Source organism: Podarcis vaucheri (genome assembly GCF_965113315.1).
Source record: "Podarcis vaucheri genome assembly, chromosome: 4".
In the NCBI taxonomy this organism is placed as follows: Eukaryota; Metazoa; Chordata; class Lepidosauria; order Squamata; family Lacertidae; genus Podarcis; species Podarcis vaucheri.
The window spans coordinates 9,681,870-9,698,653 of NC_138762.1; the positions used below are offsets into that span (position 1 = coordinate 9,681,870).

General features: G+C 48.6%; 1 protein-coding gene and 2 long non-coding RNA genes across 3 annotated transcripts in view; 2 read left to right on the forward strand and 1 right to left on the reverse strand.

Annotated features, from left to right (window-relative positions):
* Positions 1-16,784, forward strand: part of LOC309530682 — a 127,617-nt gene that overhangs the window by 97,940 nt on the left and 12,893 nt on the right. The window lies entirely within an intron of this gene.
* On the forward strand, positions 4,922-15,532 carry KLHL35 (kelch like family member 35; the record flags this gene model as incomplete). The annotated part of the gene is made up of 6 exons (XM_082221161.1): positions 4,922-5,802; positions 6,591-6,775; positions 8,810-8,928; positions 10,291-10,479; positions 11,013-11,201; positions 15,344-15,532. The coding sequence occupies 6 exons, from the start codon at positions 4,922-4,924 to the stop codon at positions 15,530-15,532; spliced, it is 1,752 nt and encodes a 583-aa protein (XP_082077287.1).
* Positions 13,472-14,183, reverse strand: LOC309530612. The gene is made up of 2 exons (XR_014218768.1): positions 14,048-14,183; positions 13,472-13,617 (listed from the first exon to the last, which is right to left on the reverse strand). It is a non-coding gene; the product is annotated as an uncharacterized lncRNA (long non-coding RNA).

Consider the following 16,784-nt stretch of genomic DNA (forward strand, 5'->3'; position numbering starts at 1 on the left):
ACTTCCTTCCGGGTTTGCAGTGTTTGGGTTCCAAGTTGTTTGAGTACCAAGGCGTTTGAGAACCAAGGTACCACTGTACAGTGAAGGTACTGATGTCAACCGGCAGGGAGTTCCAAGTGCGAGTTCTGCCACTCTAAAAGATTGATTTCTTACAAGGGTGAAATATTATTTGGCACCTTTAATGGTGTGAGTCCTGCAGATTGAATGTCCACATACAGGTAAGGTGACCCTACAAGTAAACTGGTTCCAAGCTGTTCAGGGCTTTATATACTAACACCTTGAACTTGGCTCAAGCAATCAGGTCCCTGAACAGAGATGTTATATGCAGACAGGGGGTGGAAAAACCCCTCGCCTTGTCAGCAATTATGCCGCAGCATTCTGCACTAATGGCAGCTTCCGGATGAAGCGCAAGGAAGCCGCACATAAAGTGCATTGTCGTATTCTCAAACCAATGAATTCGAATTGCAAGAAAGGAGATTCTGAAGGAACGTTAGGAGTAACTTTCTGACTGTGAAATCTGTTTGACGGGAACAGTCTCCCTCAGAAGGTGGTGGACTCTTTCTTCTCGGACGATTTCAAGCAGCGGTTGGGTGGCCATCTGCCAGGGATTCTTTTCCTTTTTTTAAGCCCAAAAGTTTATTCGTCTTCTTTCTATGCATTTTTCTTCTTCCAGAAAGCTAACGCAATGGAGGACCTATTCACATGGGCTGCACACACCATGCATTTAAAGAACACCAACTGCCCAAAAGAACTGCCCAAAAGAAACTATGGTTTTCCCCTCACAGAGCTACAAATCCAAGATTTGTACATCCATAGGGATGCTGGTGGCGCTGTGGGTTAAACCACAGAGCCTAGGACTTGCTGATCAGAAGGTCAGAGGTTCGAATCCCCGCGACGGGGTGAGCTCCCGTTGCTCGGTCCCTGCTCCTGCCAACCTAGCAGTTCCAAAGCACGTCAAAGTGCAAGTAGATAAATAGGTACCACTCCAGGGGGAAGGAAAACGGCGTTTCCGTGCGCTGCTCTGATTTCGCCAGAAGCAGCTTAGTCATGCTGGCCACATGACCCAGAAGCTGTACGCCAGCTCCCTCGGAAAATAAAGCGAGATGAGCACCACAACCCCAGAGTCGTCTGCGACTGGACCTAATGGTCAGGGGTCCCTTTACCTTTATATACATCCATATTTAATTATTTTGCAACATTGCTTTGCTTAAAAATTCAGGAGATATCTCCAAAGTCAATTCGGAAGAGCTAGCCAAAAAGGAGCCTTACCTGGAGATGGCAGCATTGAACCTGGTGCCTTCTACTTAGCTGGGATAGCTCATTCAGAAGAGTACGAGACTCTGAACCTCAGGGTCGCGAGTTCAAGTCCCACATTGGGTAAAAGATTCCTGCATTGCAGAGGGTTGGACTAGATGACCCTCGCGGTCCCTCCCATCTCCATGCCTCTATGATTCTCTACATGCAAAACTGATTTTCTACCACCGAGCTGAGACCCTTTCCCGTATTAGTGCCAGCTGTTCTAGAATGGCTATAAAGCTGAGCATCGTCTGCAGGGTCTTGGATTCGAATCCCCGCTTAGCTTTCCCTAAGTGGCTTAAGGAGGTGAACCAGGGGCTGCAGACATCAGGAACCCTGTGTTGCCAGACCCACTAGGCCGTGGGCTTAACCTGGGCCGTTCCACCCTGAAAACATCTCCTTTTCCGTGCAAATTTGCCAGGCTCTCTCTCGAACGATGCTTTTCCTGCGGGCCACAACTGCTTTTCCAGATGGGCCGCGGACTCTAAGCTCTCCCCTGGGTGAACTCCCCTCTGCATCCCCACGCCCTCCCTTCTGCAGAGGCGACAGGGAGATTCCCCCTGCCTGAGCCGTCACTTGGCAGCTGCAGCGAATGCCAGGCAGATCCGCCGAGCGCATCATAATTACCAGGAACAAAGCCGAACCCGATCATCTCTTGCTTTGTGGCTTGGAGGCTGGAGGGTTATTATTTGTCTTGGGCAAGCGCAAAAGCAAAGGGAGTGTCCTATTTTATTTTTGCTGGCCAGTTTACATCGGGCAAGGGGTTGCCAGAACCAAGCTGTGATGCTCTTCAGTCCAATGCCTTTGGAAGAACATACACCTGAGCCGTTATCCTTCCATTCCAGGTGATGGGATCTCCATCAGACAGGTGAGAAAGACCTTCCCATACAAAGGGGATGATGCCTTATAAGCAAAGAGACCAGGCGAGGGGGGTGTAGGAATCTGCCTTCTACAGAATGTTGGTGCCTCAAGCTGAGCACTGACTGGCAGCAGCAGCTGCCCAGGGTTTCAGGCAAGGGGTTCTCCCAGCCCTACCTGGGGATAGGAGGAAGTGCAAAGCATATGCTCTACCATTGAGATGTGGTCCTTTCCCATATTAGATCAAGCTGCTCCACTAGCATGGGTATATAGCTGAAAGTCATCTGCAAGGTCTTGGGTTCGAATCCCCGTTCGCTTTTCCTAGGAATTGAATTGAATTCCTGCGGCTTGTTGGAGGTAGAAACTGTCTCTCATGCCTTGTTACACTGCTGTTTATATGGTGATATACGCTCGGTATTTATCACTCCTGTTATACAAAAATCTCCAAATGGGTCCGAACTTCAATGTCTAAAACTCCTGGTAGAGGACAAGGATCAAGAGATCACGCTAAGGGTGGCCAAATTCTATGCGACTGCCATAAAACTTAGGGAACAAGCTGTACTACCAAAATGATTAATGTTTTAAATGAAAATTTTAGGTTATATTTTAGTGATCAAGATTTAATATATATTTTTAACTGCCGCTATATCTGAATTGCAATTCAATGTTTTATGATTTTCCTGATATTGTAAGTGAGCCGGAACTGGTCTGTGACCGTAATAGTAAAATTCAGTTCAATTCAATTCAAGTTTTAATGCAACCTGCTGGGTCTAAGCTGAGAAGGTGAAATGGGAGCTACCCAAGGAATGCTTTCTTGAGCTCCTGAGGTCAAGGGTAGGATAGTAAAGCCTGTGCTAAAATATATTTATATTTCTTATTAAATTTATACAGTCTATTTTGCTCTTTGATGTAGGTTTTTGGCGTTTACCGAATCTCTGGCATTTTTTACCTGTCTTGCTGTCACTTCTTTTCCTTGGAAACCGTGTTGTGTGCATTGACATTTTGCAGTTCCCAAATGATGGAACGTTTTCAGAAGCGAGACACGCAACAATGAAGATGCAGGCAAATTTATGTCTGTATGCAAAAGCCTACTCTCTCTCATTTGTAGGAAATTCACAATGGGGAAACCAAGGGTTTGAACTTCCTTTGGGGAATCATGTCCTCAATGAAATATCCAGCTCCCTTTCTCCTTCTTGGTGTTTGAGCTCGGGAGATAGAAGGTGGAGTAGGGGAAAAACCCTATTCCTGGATTGAAGGAAGAAAGAATGTTCTCTTGTCCATGGTATAAATTCTGCTTTGATTTTGCCAGCTATAAGGCTCATTAGAGAGCAAATGAAACAATGATAACAACAAGGGGTACATGCTACTGGGGGGACACAGGGGGCGCTGCGGTCTAAACCACTGAGGCTCTTGGGGTTGCCGATCAGAAGGTCGGCGGTTCGAATCCCCGTGACGGAGTGAGCTCCTGTTGCTTGGTCCCAGCTCCTGCCAACCTAGCAATTCGAAAGCACACCAGTCCAAGTAGATAAATAGGTACCGCTGCGGCGGGAAGGTAAACGGTGTTTCCATGCACTCTGGTTTCCATCACGGTGTCCCGTTGTGCCAGAAGCGGTTTAGTCCTGCTGGCCACATGATCCAGAAAGCTGTCTGTGGACAAACGCCGTCTCCCTCGGCCTGAAAGCGAGATGAGCGCTGCAACCCCATAGTCACCTTTGACTGGACTTAACCGTCCAGGGGTCCTTTACCCTTTACCTTACATGTGACTGTTAGAACCATGGGTCAGACTAGGGCCAGAAAAAGGCTTGCTATGTAAAAAATGGGCTATTGTAGTTAAAGACAGATGGAAAGTACACAAAGTTGAACTTTTGGCGAAATTTTGGCAGGAGTTTGAATATAAACTGTTTGGCATTGGGTGGAGGAGAATTTAAAGGAAAGTTCCCTCATGCCCCTTTAGGCTCCCCTGTACTGCCAGCAATCATTCTCCCAGCCTACAAAATACCCTGGAACTACGCTATGTCATGAAGAAGCACAATTCCAGATCATAAGCAAGTTCCTAGTCCTCAAGTAAACTTTTAGGTGGGCAATGTTTTCAAATGTTTTATCGTGTTTTTAATATTCTGTTGGGAGCCGCCCAGAGTGGCTGGGATATAAATACAGTCATACCTCGGGTTACAGCCGCTTCAGCTTGTGTTTTTTCTGGTTGCGGACTGCAGAAACCCGGAAGTACTGGAATGGGTTACTTCTGGGTTTTGGCAGTCACACATGCGCAGAAGCGCTGAATCGCAACCCATGCGTGCGCAGACGCGGGTTGTGAACACTGTGGGTTGCAAACGTGCATCCCACACAGATCACATTCACAACGCGAGCGTGCACTGTAATATATTATTATTATTATTATTATTATTATTATTATTATTATTATTATTTATTATTAAATTAATATGCATCTCCATTATGTCCAAAATTCACCATTAAACTACAAGCGTCACCACTACTTCTCCTTCTTCTCTTCCCTCTTCTCCTCCAGCTCCTCTGCCTTCTTCTTCTTCCTCCTCCTTCCCTTCCTTCCCTTCCTTCCTTCCCTCCCTCCCTTCCTTCCTTCCTTCCTTCCTTCCTTCCTTCCTTCCTTCCTTCCTTCCTTCCTTCCTTCCTCCTTCCTTCCTTCCTTCCTTCCTTCTTCCATCCTTCACTCCAAGGTCCTGGAGAAGATTGCAGCATTAAAACACACTATTAAAAGCAATTCAACTTTTTCATGCCCTGAATCGGGATGAAACAAGAGTCCCACTCCGGAACGGGCGTCAGCGATCACCCTGCCTCTCTGGGCCGAGGCAGCGGAAACCTCCACGCAAAACTCTGCAGCGGGTCTCGCCACGCCGAACAGATCCTCCAGACTCTTAACTCCTACCGGCTGGACGGCATCTTCACCGACGTGGTCCTCACCATGGGCGGGCAGGAATTTCCTTGCCACCGGGCTGCCTTATCCGCCAGCAGCACCTACTTCCGGGCTCTGTTTGCCGGGGGCGCGAAGGAAGGCCGCCAAGGCACCGTCCATCTCTGTGAGGTCTCTGCTCCCAGCATGAGCCTCGTCCTGGACTACATCTACGGCGGGGACATCCTCATCCAGGAGGACAACGTGGAAGACCTGCTGGAGCTGTCCAGCTTCCTCCAAATCCCAAGGCTCAAGGACGCCTGTGTTGCCTTCTTAGAAGGCCAGCTGCATCCCCACAACTGTCTGGGCATCTTGAAGGTCGCCAACTCTTTTTCCATCCCATCTCTGACCGAGAGAAGCAAGAACTATCTTCTGGAGGGCTTTGTGGAGATCTCTCACCACAAGGAGTTTCTGGAGCTGGACGCCAAGGAGATTGCGAGCTGCCTGGAGAGCGATCGCCTGTCTGTCCCCAAGGAGGAAGCCGTCTTCGAGGCAGTGATGCGGTGGGTGAACCACGACGTGGTTGCCAGGAAGTGGGCCCTGAAGGATTTGCTGCAGCACGTGAGGCTCCCCCTGCTAGACCCTGTTTATTTTCTAGAAAAGGTGGAGACGGACGAGCTCATCCAGGAATCCAAGGAGTGCATCCCTTTGCTGCTAGAAGCCCGCAAATATTACGTCCAAGGCAGCCAGGTCAGCTCTCGGCGGTCTAGACCCAGAAGGTAAAAAGAGAGAGAGAAAATTGCTACTAGGGCTGGGAAACATATCGCTATATCATCCCAAACTGGTTTGAAGTCCATATTGTGACACCGATTCCATAATTTTTGACCTGGTAATATATATAACTTCCCTCCTCCCCTTTGTGGATCCTATAGTTAGTCCTTTCCTCCTGCATTTTTTATAATAATCCAAATAATAATAATAATTTATTATTTATACCCCACCCATCCGGCTGGGTCTCCCTAGCCACCTTGGGTGGCTTCCAACAAAGTACAGTGGTACCTCGGGTTAAGTACTTAATTCGTTCCGGAGGTCCGTTCTTAACCTGAAACTGTTCTTAACCTGAAGCACCACTTTAGCTAATGGGGCCTCCTGCTGCTGCCGTGCCGCTGGAGCACGATTTCTGTTCTCATCCTGAAGCAAAGTTCTTAACCTGAAGCACTATTTCTGGGTTAGCAGAGTCTGTAACCTGAAGCGTATGTAACCTGAAGCGTATGTAACCTGAGGCACCACTGTATTTATTAAATTCATATACCGCTCTTCATCCTAAGTTCTCGGGGCTGTTCACAGAATAAAATACAGGATGAAAACAAGTAAATAAGTAAAATAAAAGAGCAAATTATTCAGTTATTAGATTTATATCGTCAGCGCTAAAGGTCAGATGTAGTTTGGGTCTGAAGGGGCGCAGAGGTCGTTGTCCCCTCCACCTTTATAGGGATGTGGGTCATGTTGTGTTGCCAAAAGGGTCTTGCCATCCTCTGAGACTAACAAATTTCTTTTCTTATCCCAGATACATGGAGTTAGCAGAGATGATCGTTGTGATTGGAGGCTGTGGCAAGAAAGGGTCCTTCAAACTTCCTTTTGTGGATATCTTCCACCCTGAAAGCAAGCAATGGAAGCCACTATCCAGCGTCCCTGGATATAGCAAGTCAGAGTTTGCTGCCTGCACCTTGAAGAACGACGTCTACATCTCAGGTGAGATGGCTGCATAGAATCATAGAGTTGGGACCCCGAGGGTCATCTAGTCCAACCCCGCAGAAATAGCCTCCTCCCTTCCTTGGGAGGAGATGGAGAAGACCACTGTATGACTGATGGATTGATTATTAATTAATTGCATTTCTATTGCGCACTTCTCTCCAAGGAGCTCAAAATGGCACACGCGGTTCTCTCCCTCCTCATTTGATCCCCACAGCGACCCTGTGAGGTTAGGCTGAGAGGTAGCAACTGGCCCAAGGTCACCCGGGGAGGTCCATGGCTGAGCGGAGACTAGGTCCCAACCCAGGGACGCGGACTTATAAAAAATATTGGGGGGGGGGCCGGGAAAGCTCATGAATAATAAATAAGCTCATGAATATGCAAATAAAGTGGCGCCGAGTCCTCGTGAGCGAATAGGGGAGAGCGTGCTGCACCTATTAATCAGCTCCGGAATAGCTGATATGCGGGAAACGTGGGGCTAGCCGGAGAAGAGAGGGCGAGCCCCCTCCGCTCCAGCCCTAAATAGGGCAAGCCACGCCCCCCCCCCAGCCAGCCGATTGGCTGGCTGGGAGGTGTGGCCGGTCGGGATTCCCCTGTTCTCGCGGGGGCTGAAACCGCCAGGAGGAAGGAAATTCCCCCCGGCAGTGCCTTGGCAGTGGCGGTGGTGCTGCGAAGCAGCGAGGCAGGAGCCCCCGCCCCCCGGGGATTCCCTAATCTCGCGGGGGATGGCCGGGGCTCTCCGACTAGGGCACGCGGCTGGCTGGCTGGCTGGCGAGGGAGCAGGTGGGGAGGAGGCAGGGGACGGCGGCGGCGCTCTGCTGGAAGGGCGCCCGAGATTATTGGGGGGGCTGAGCCCCCCCAAAAATTTTTTTGAGGGGGCTCGAGCCCCCTCAGGCCCCATGGAGTCGGCGCCTATGTCCCAACCCGACACTCTGTTTCCCAGGTCCCAACCCGACACTCTAACCATTACACCACACTGCCTTTCTGTATGTGTATGAGAAAGAGCCAAGGTGCCAATATCCCCTTCTAAGTTTCTTCCAAAATCCCCCGCTTCCCTCAGCAGAGAAAGAGACCACACGTTTGGTCAGTTTAAAATGATTTACTTACAAATCCTTCAAAGGTCAGATTCATGAGCTTCCCGCACAGCGGCAAGAAAAGGCAGGCAGTATCACGTCGGTTACAAAATGTTCAATGCTTCTAAATTATTTGTATAGAAACACAAAGATGACTTCCTTAAGCCACATGGTCTAGGCTTGGAGCGGCTAGCTTAGACATCTTTATTTGTAGAGTTTGCATGGTGGAAGATGAAGGAACAAAGGGTTTGGTAGCCCTTCCTCCCGTAGTGAGCTGGTGTGACCTAGCTAAGCCTGGCAGGACAGCTTACTCTATAGCTAAATTATCTGTACAGAAACAGAGAGGTGGCTTGCTAAAGCCACACGGCCTGGGATTGGAGCAACGTAGCTCAGACGCCCGCATTGGAAGGGTTCACATGGTGGAAGAGAAAGAACAAAGAGTCTGGTAGCCCTTCCTCCCGTAGTGAGCTGGTGTGACCTAGCTAAGCCTGGCAGGACAGCTTACTCTATGGTTTTAACCCCTTCATGCATTAATTAGAGCTAAGCATGCTGGTTATATGAGGCTGGATATAACCCACAAAATGGCCCTGAATACCAGTTGGTAGGAATCTCAGGTGGGAGAGAGCTGTTGAGCTCAGGTTTTGGTTTTCCATTGTGAGAACAGGATGTTGGATTAGATCAGCCGGGGGCCGGTCCACTGTCCCTCAGACCTTGTGGGGTCCGGACTATATTTTGGAAAAACAAATAACAAATTCCTATGCCCCACAAATAACCCAGAGATGCATTTTCAATAAAAGCACACATTCTACTCATGTAAAAACATGCTGATTCCCGGACCGTCCGCGGGCTGGATTTAGAAGACGAGTGGGCCAAATCCGGCCCCCGGGCCTTAGTTTGCCTACCCATGCCTTAAGTCTTTTGGCTCCTGTGTTATGTGGCTGCCCTGTGTCTGCTTTTGCAGGAGGCCACCTGAACGGCAGAGATGTCTGGGTGCTGAGCTCCCAGCTGAACGTCTGGATGAGGGTCGCCTGTTTGCAGAAAGGGCGGTGGAGGCACAAGATGGCCACCCTCCAGGGAAAGGTACAGGCTTCTCTTTGCTTTGTGATTGGTGGGGTGTGTCGTGGCCGCAGGAGGGAGAGGCATTTGTTCCTATTCCCCAACCTGACCCATCTCTGCCTCTCCTCTCCTGCTTCAGCTTCTTCCTCTGATTCTGGCCGCCTCTCTGCCACCGACTCTCCCCGCTCACTAAGCCCTGTTCCCTCTCAGTCTTCTCCCTCTTCTCCCTCTGACCACTCATCATTGCCCTACCACCACGCCCCAGGCTCAACAGCTTCAGTGCTTGTTATGTATCCAAAATGCAGCAGTCTGATTGGTCCTAGAACAATAGGATTCAGAATGCAGCAGTCTGATTGGTCCGTAGGAGCCACCCAATCCAACTCCGGGTAGAAGTGAATCCGCAACCTGATTGGCCTACAGGAGAATCCCGGAATTAGCCAATCATGTGGGGCCCATTGTGTAAATAATGTATATAAAGCAGATATTTCGGGGGAACTTCCATTCCTCTTCACCACTATGAGCTGAATAAAGAGAATGAAATCCACTCTTGACTCTGAGTATATTTCAGTGCTGGATTTGCCTATAGCTTAGGGCCCTGCTCTCTTCGAGGCCCCAAAAAATTTAAAGGAAAAAAAATCCCTGGATTCACATTTCCAAAATGTAAGATAAAAAAACAAATAAAATAAAACCTACATACAGCAACAATGTTTTGTGTTGTGTAGGCCCCTACGATATAAGTCATGGGCCCCACCTGCTAGCCTGCTCCCTAAAATATCACTGGTTTGCTCCTTTCTATATATAGGGTGCCTACATTCTGCATGGACTGGTTATTTTGTTATGTGCAAATGGCTTTCGATACCTATTAGGTCCATAAATTACCATATAGCATATATCCAAAACAAAAAAACAGTGACAATTTGTTGTTGACAAAGGACAGCTGGACATATAAAGGGCCCCATTACCTTAAGTAGCTTAGGGCTTCATCAAACCTGTATCTGACCCTGCTTCCATGTATTTCAGTTCTAGCACCTGTGTAGTTCCTTTCTATTTATTTATTTGCAAATTTACAAGCTGCACTTCCATTTTTAAAAAATGGTCGGCTTTAACCCAGCAATTTCTGTCATCTCCTTAAATACCCTTTGCCAAAATTCTTTTACACAATTTACACCATTTTACGTTTCACAACAACCCTGCAAAGTAGGTCGGGCTGAACGACTGAGCAACCAAGGTGGTTTTGCGGCCGAGTGGGGGATTTGAACCCTAGTCCGGCACTCTAACCACTGTACCACGCTGCCTCTCGCTCTGCCCACACCCCGTTTACAAGCCCTGCATCTGGGTGAGATCAGAGATCTGATGAATTGCGTCCCCCCCAATTCTCACCGACAGATCTACGCAGTGGGCGGCTACGACGGCTTTGGCCGCCTGGCCAGGGTGGAATGCTACGACGCCTTTTCCAACAGCTGGGCAGATGTTGCCCCGTTGCCCGAAGCAGTGAGCTCAGCGGCTGTGGTGCCGTGTCTCGACAAGCTGTATGTGATTGGGGGCGCCGTGGAGGACGGGGCCAACACAGATAAGGTACTGCCGGGGTTGCCAACCTCTGGGGGGCCGTGGGGACTTTTGCAAACTGAGCCTCTGCAGCTGTCCGCCTCTCCTGGTATGTTTCACCTTACGGTCTTCAAACAAAAACATCTTGGAGGTCCCGGGCCACAGGGAGGTTAGGCTGCCCTCAACCAGAGCCAGGGCTTTTTCGGACATGGCCCCGATCTGGTGGAACGCTCTGTCACAAGAGACTAGGACCCTGCGGGACTTGACATCTTTCCACAGGGCATGTGAGACAGAGCTGTTCCACCAGGCCTTTGGCCAAGGCACAGCCTGACCCTCTCCTTCAGTAATCCTCACAGAACTCTAGCCCAATGGTTGCCATCAATTTGATTTGAACTGATTTTATAAGGAATTGATTTTAGAAAGCTGTATTATTTTACTGTTCTCTGAGCCCGGCTTCAGCTGAGGAGGACGGGATAGAAATAAATTATTATTATTATTATTATTATTATTATTATTATTATTATTATTATTATTATTAATAGTATTAATTATTGCTCCCCCAGGTTCAGTGCTATGACCCAGAGGAAAACAAGTGGATCCTTCTGTCGGCAGCCCCTTTCCGGCAGCGATGCCTCAGCGCCGTCACTTTGGATCACTCGATTTACGTTGTTGGGGGACTCCTGAGTAAAATCTTCAGCTACAGCCCCCAGACAGACACCTGGGCTGAAGTTGCGTCCCTCCCAGGACCTCTGGTAAGGAGAATGCCATTGGGCCCTTAGAGAATTTGCTGTGGGCACCAGTTCCAAGATGGGGTGCCACATCTAAAAGGGCAGAAAAAAGACCCCAGAATGGTGAAAACAGGCTCCTCACCAGCCATCAGTAGGGATAAAGGCACCTACACCAGCTATTGTCTTGCTTGCTCACAGGAAGTAGCTATTTTATTATTTTATTATTTTCTATTATTATTCACTAAAATTATTAGTAGCTTTTTACTTTTTTACAAATGTAAATCAAAGCAACTTGCAGCAATAAATAAGCAACGCATACCTTAAAACCAGCACGAAGCAAAACACAGAAAAATCCAAAGCACAGTCGTATTTTTGAAAGGCAGGATTCAAACCTCCCGCCCACTAAAGGAGGCCATAAATAATTTTTTAAAATTGATTGGTAAGTTGTTTTGAGTTGCCCTGGGTGCAAGATAAAGCAACCAACAAGTTTAATAAAAAAAAATAAAAGCCAAAGGCCCCTAGTGGAAAATAAATGTTTTCGCCTGACGTCTAAATGTATGTAATGATGGGGCCAGGCAAGCCTTTCTGGGGAGAGCATTCCGCAAGCGGGGAGCCACCACAGAAAAGGACCCGTTCTTGTGCTGCTCCTGTTCAGAACACAAAGAGGGTGGGTGTCCAATCCTGGTATCAAATGAGATGTGGTGGGGCCAGCCCAAGACCTTTTGGTGCCTCATGTCAGGAACGTGGCCCCCCAGAGCGCAGGGGATGAGTTAGACTAGAAATAGGTAAAAAGGTAAAGGCACCCCTGACCATTATGTGCAGTTGTGGATGACTCTGGGGTTGCGGCTCTCATCTCGCTTTATTGGCTGAGGGAGCTGGCGTACAGCTTCCGGGTCATGTGGCCAGCATGACTAAGGCGCTTCTGGCGAACCAGAGCAGTGCACGGAAACGCCGTTTACCTTCCCGCCGGAGTGGTACCTATTTATCTACTTGCACTTTGATGTGCTTTCGAACTGCTAGGTTGGCAGGAGCAGGGACCGAGCAACGGGAGCTCACCCCGTCGCGGGGATTCGAACCGCCGACCTTCTGATCGGCAAGTCCTAGGCTCTGTGGTTTAACCCACAGCGCCACCCACGTCCCTAGACTAGAAATAGAACTAAGTAAATGAGGGACTGACTCTTCAGATGAGAGTTGGCTGACAAAGTCAAGAAAGGGCAATTTGACCCCCCTTCCTGGGGAAGACTGTTAGCTCTCAAGGAGAGGAAGAGTTGGGAGGCAGCCAGAGCGTTGCTAGGCAATCAGCAGATAAGCCGAGATCTGAGTCTGTGTCAAGTGACAGTGGGGAGGAGGGGGCAGGCCAACTTCTCTCTCTTTTTAAAAAATAATTTTTATTAAATTTCTTATTTCCAAATTAAACACATCAAATCAATTAGTCCAAATTATAACAATACATATCATATAGTCCAATTGTTTTCCAAATTATAAATTTTTGTGGGGGGGGTTACCCATGCTTCTTGATTGGCAGGAGTCCAATCCTCGAATATTTGTTCTGCTTCCATATTAAGAATGATGTCTCCAGTTTCCTCTTCTCAATACTTGTCATTACTCATTTTCCTTTCCATTTTCCTCCGATATGCTCCGCAAGTGGGTTGAAAAAGACAGTCTTATTTGTATTTCTGTGTGGGCTTTGTGCTGCTCTCTCGTAAATCACTCTCCTACAACAGTCCTTTCCGCTCGAGCGAGTAATCGCCATTTTTGTCGTTCTGATGAAATACAGTCTAGAAACTCGCTCTTTAGCTTTTCCGACCTGTTGCATCGTAAATTAGTCTTTTTGCAGGAGGGCTGCCTCTTCCAGTTCGCAATCTCCTCGAAGATAATATATCTTCGGCTCGCTCTCCCCAAGACCAACTCCAGCAACACAGGTCTCTTATCAAGTTTCCATTCTTACTGCGTCGCAAGAGAGAGCCCTTCTTCTTTCCAAATCCTTCACAGAGTAAAACCTTTAAGTTCATAATTATTCCCACACAATTCATTTTTAGTCCCATTTGCAATTAATTTCTGTGACAGATCTTCAGGGGGAGGGTTATTAATAATCACATAGCGCAAAAGAAATAAAAAGTCATCCCCCCCCTTAGTTCCGGCATTCCAATCCACATACCATATTTGTAGTACTTTGATGTAATCTTCCATCTCAGTCCGTCTCAGTCTTCTTCCTTTCAGTGGTAAAATTGTTAGCAGATAAAAACCTCCTGCCTCTCTTGAAGCATGTGCGTTATCTTTCCCAATTTTTTCCCCCTTTTAAGTAACGCAACTAGTTTCGCTCCTGGAAGCAGCTTCAGAGGAGTTCCAAGGCCCGCCGAGGATTGTGCACCCAGTGCCTTGCCCCCTCCTTCTTCCAAACTCGGGGGTGATTTATGGCAACAGCGGGTGAAAACGGCATCTCTCCTGTAATGGGTTTGAGTTACTCATGCGTAAACTGTCCTCGTTAGGGAGCTTAATTGCCTGGGTTAAACCGTCCTGACTGCACAGCCCATCTCAGCGCGGCTGCCTCAGTCGCTAGCAGAATCTGTCTGTGGGCGTTTCTTAAACCTTTTCCAGCATAAAAGCTGTTTGACTCCCAGTCGTCTCCGCCTCTCACTGCGTGGGAGTCTTCTGCGCAGGGAGGGCGTGGGTAGTGGAGGATCACTGACGTCCAGGGAAGAATCCCGGAGCTCTCCCTCCGCTTCCCCCATTTGCCCTCCTGGATCCTTGGTGTTACGCCGATTTCCTTCCCCCTCTACCAAGCTGCGTCTCCCCCTGGTGCTGGTACCTTCTCCTGCAGAATCGGGGAGCCTCTCCTTTACCTTTCGCTCTGATGTCAGTTCCCTGACATCTCCCCCCTGGAGAGATGAAGGGAGACTGATATACTCCCCATAATCAGCCTCTAATTACCTCGTGCGAGCTGGATAGATGTTAATATCCGCCATCTTCCAAGGCGCCCCCTAGCGGCCCCCCTCAGTCCCCGTTCTAGGCATCTGCATAAGATCTGATGGCAACGGAAGGGAAAGGCAGGAGTTTGGCGTCCTTCCTGCTGTGGGAGGGGCGAAAATTCAGACTGATCAACTATCGTAAATGCGAGCAGGCGAGAAGCTGTGCTCTGGGTGTGTCTTTTTTTAAATAAACGTACATAAAAATTCTGGAGGGTCATTACTTCTTATCGGGCCTTGCTTGCCTGCCAGAGATCATTACACCTGAGTAGACCTCAAAGTGGTGTCCTTCCTTCCTTCCCACCAGGTGAGGGAAGATCTACATTTGGAACAAGGAAGGGAAGAACGATCTATACAGTGGTACCTCAGTTTACGAACTTAATCCGTTCCAGAAGTCCGTTCTTAAACCAAAGCTGTTCTTAAACTGAGGCACGCTTTCCCTAATGAGGCCTCCCGCCGCCGGTGCCCTCCCACCATCCGGCTTCTGTTCATAGACCGAGGTAAAATTCGCTAACTGGAACACTACTTCTGGTTTTGTGGAGTTTGTATACCGAATCGTTCATAAGTGGGGCTGTTATTAAACCGAGGTACCACTGTATCGAGATAATAATAATAATAATAATAATAATAATAATAATAATAATAAGAAGAAGAAGAAGAAGAAGAAGAAGAAGAAGAATTTATTTATACCCCGCCCATCTGGCTGGGTTTCCCCAGCCACTCTGGTCAGCTTCCAACAAAACACTAAAATACATTAACCTATTAAACATTAAAAGCTTCCCTAAACAGGGCTGCCTTCAGATGTCTTCTAAAAGTTTGGTAGTTGTTCTCTTTGACATCTGGTGGGAGGGGGTTCCACAGGGCGGGCGCCACTACCAAGAAGGCCCTCTGCCTGGTTCCCTGTAACTTGGCTTCTCACAGTGAGGGAACCGCCAGAAGGCCCTCGGAGCTGGACCTCAGTGTCTGGGCTGAACGATGGGGGTGAAGACGCTCCTTCAGGTATACTGGGCCCTGTAGGTTTTGCCACCTCACCTTGCCTCATGCATGGGCCGGCCCTGAGATGTGGGCAAGTTTAAAGGGGTGGGTGTTCGAGGAGAAGGTGAGCCAGCACAAATAACAGCTGAGCTGAGAGGCCGTTTTTTGTGGATTTTTGAGGGGATACGGACCTCTCTTCTTTCTGACTTTCCCCTCTTCCTTCAGGAGAACTGCGGCGCCACCGTGTGCTCTGGCAAAATCTACATCCTGGGAGGCACAGATGAAAACGAGCAAGGCACAGACAAGGTGTTCTCTTTTGATGCAGAGACTGGGGTGGTCGAAGCCGAGACCCCACTCCAGCGCTGCACCAGTTGCCACGGTTGCGTGACCATCCTCCGGAGCAGGACCAGGTGACTGTTACAGAAAAGCAGCAATGCAAGAGCGAGCTGCAGGTGGCTGCAAAGCAAAACAGGATGTTGATGTTTGGGACTGTACCATGGGAACAAAGGGACAGTCTATTCACTGTGCTGAGCACCGGATGTTAGCTCAGAGTGTCATCTGACCTGTACTGGAAGTACAGGGGTGGAGTTTATCTCTCTACTGTTGGAGTTTGAACAGTGCATACATGTTTCTCTGTACTGCTGCAAGGACAGAAATAAAACATGTAAATACATTTCTGTCTGTCTCTTTCCCCTCCCTGAGGAGGCAGGGAGGAGAGGAGAGTGGTGTGTTCTTCTCACGCTTGAGGAGGATCGCCGATAGTGACCTAGCCTGTATCCTGCCGGGAGACGCAGATGGGGAGGTCAACAAGGATCTTAAGCCGAGTGCCTGGAGAGTGGCCAGATTCCCTCTGATAAGGCTTAAGAATCCGACAGTGACCCCAGTGGTGACCCCCTCCCCTTTTCCTCCTCTACGCAACCATGGCCCATGTATAATTGCTCTTTTGAAAACTGGTCCTCGAGAGAGGGCGCTCCCAATTTGTTGTTTGGTCATTTACTCACGTCCGACTCTTCGTGACCCCCTGGACCAGAGCACGCCAGGCACTCCTGTCTTCCACTGCCTCCCGCAGTTTGGTCAAGCTCATGCTGGTAGCTTTGAGAACACTGTCCAACCATCTCGTCCTCTGTCGTCCCCTTCTCCTTGTGTCCTCCATCTTTCCCAACATCAGGGTCTTTTCCAGGGAGTCTTCTCTTCTCATGAGGTGGCCAAAGTCTTGGAGCCTCAGCTTCAGGATCTGTCCTTCCAGTGAGCATTCAGGGCTGATTTCCTTCAGAATGGAGAGGTTTGATCTTCTTGCAGTCCATGGGACTCTCAAGAGTCTCCTCCAGCACCAGAATTCAAAAGGATCCCAATAGGGATGGGCAATTTTGGTTTCTCATTCTTCCAACCTTAAGTTCAGCCCCTCTCCATTTCCACAACCGTGGGCGTTTCATTTCCCCACCCCAGAAAATCCGCACATGTCTTTCCTGTGCTTAACGAGCACCATTTTGTACGCCGTTTTGCCTCTCGCACACATTTCTCCAGTCAGTTTCCTCTGATATAGTGCAGGGTTGTTGTGTTTTGTACATTTTGAATATAAGCACTTTTTTTTTTGGCGTCTGCTCTTCCCATTGCAAAAGTTGGAGCTGAATTCCAAGAGACAGCTGCCTTTCATTTTGCATACTGC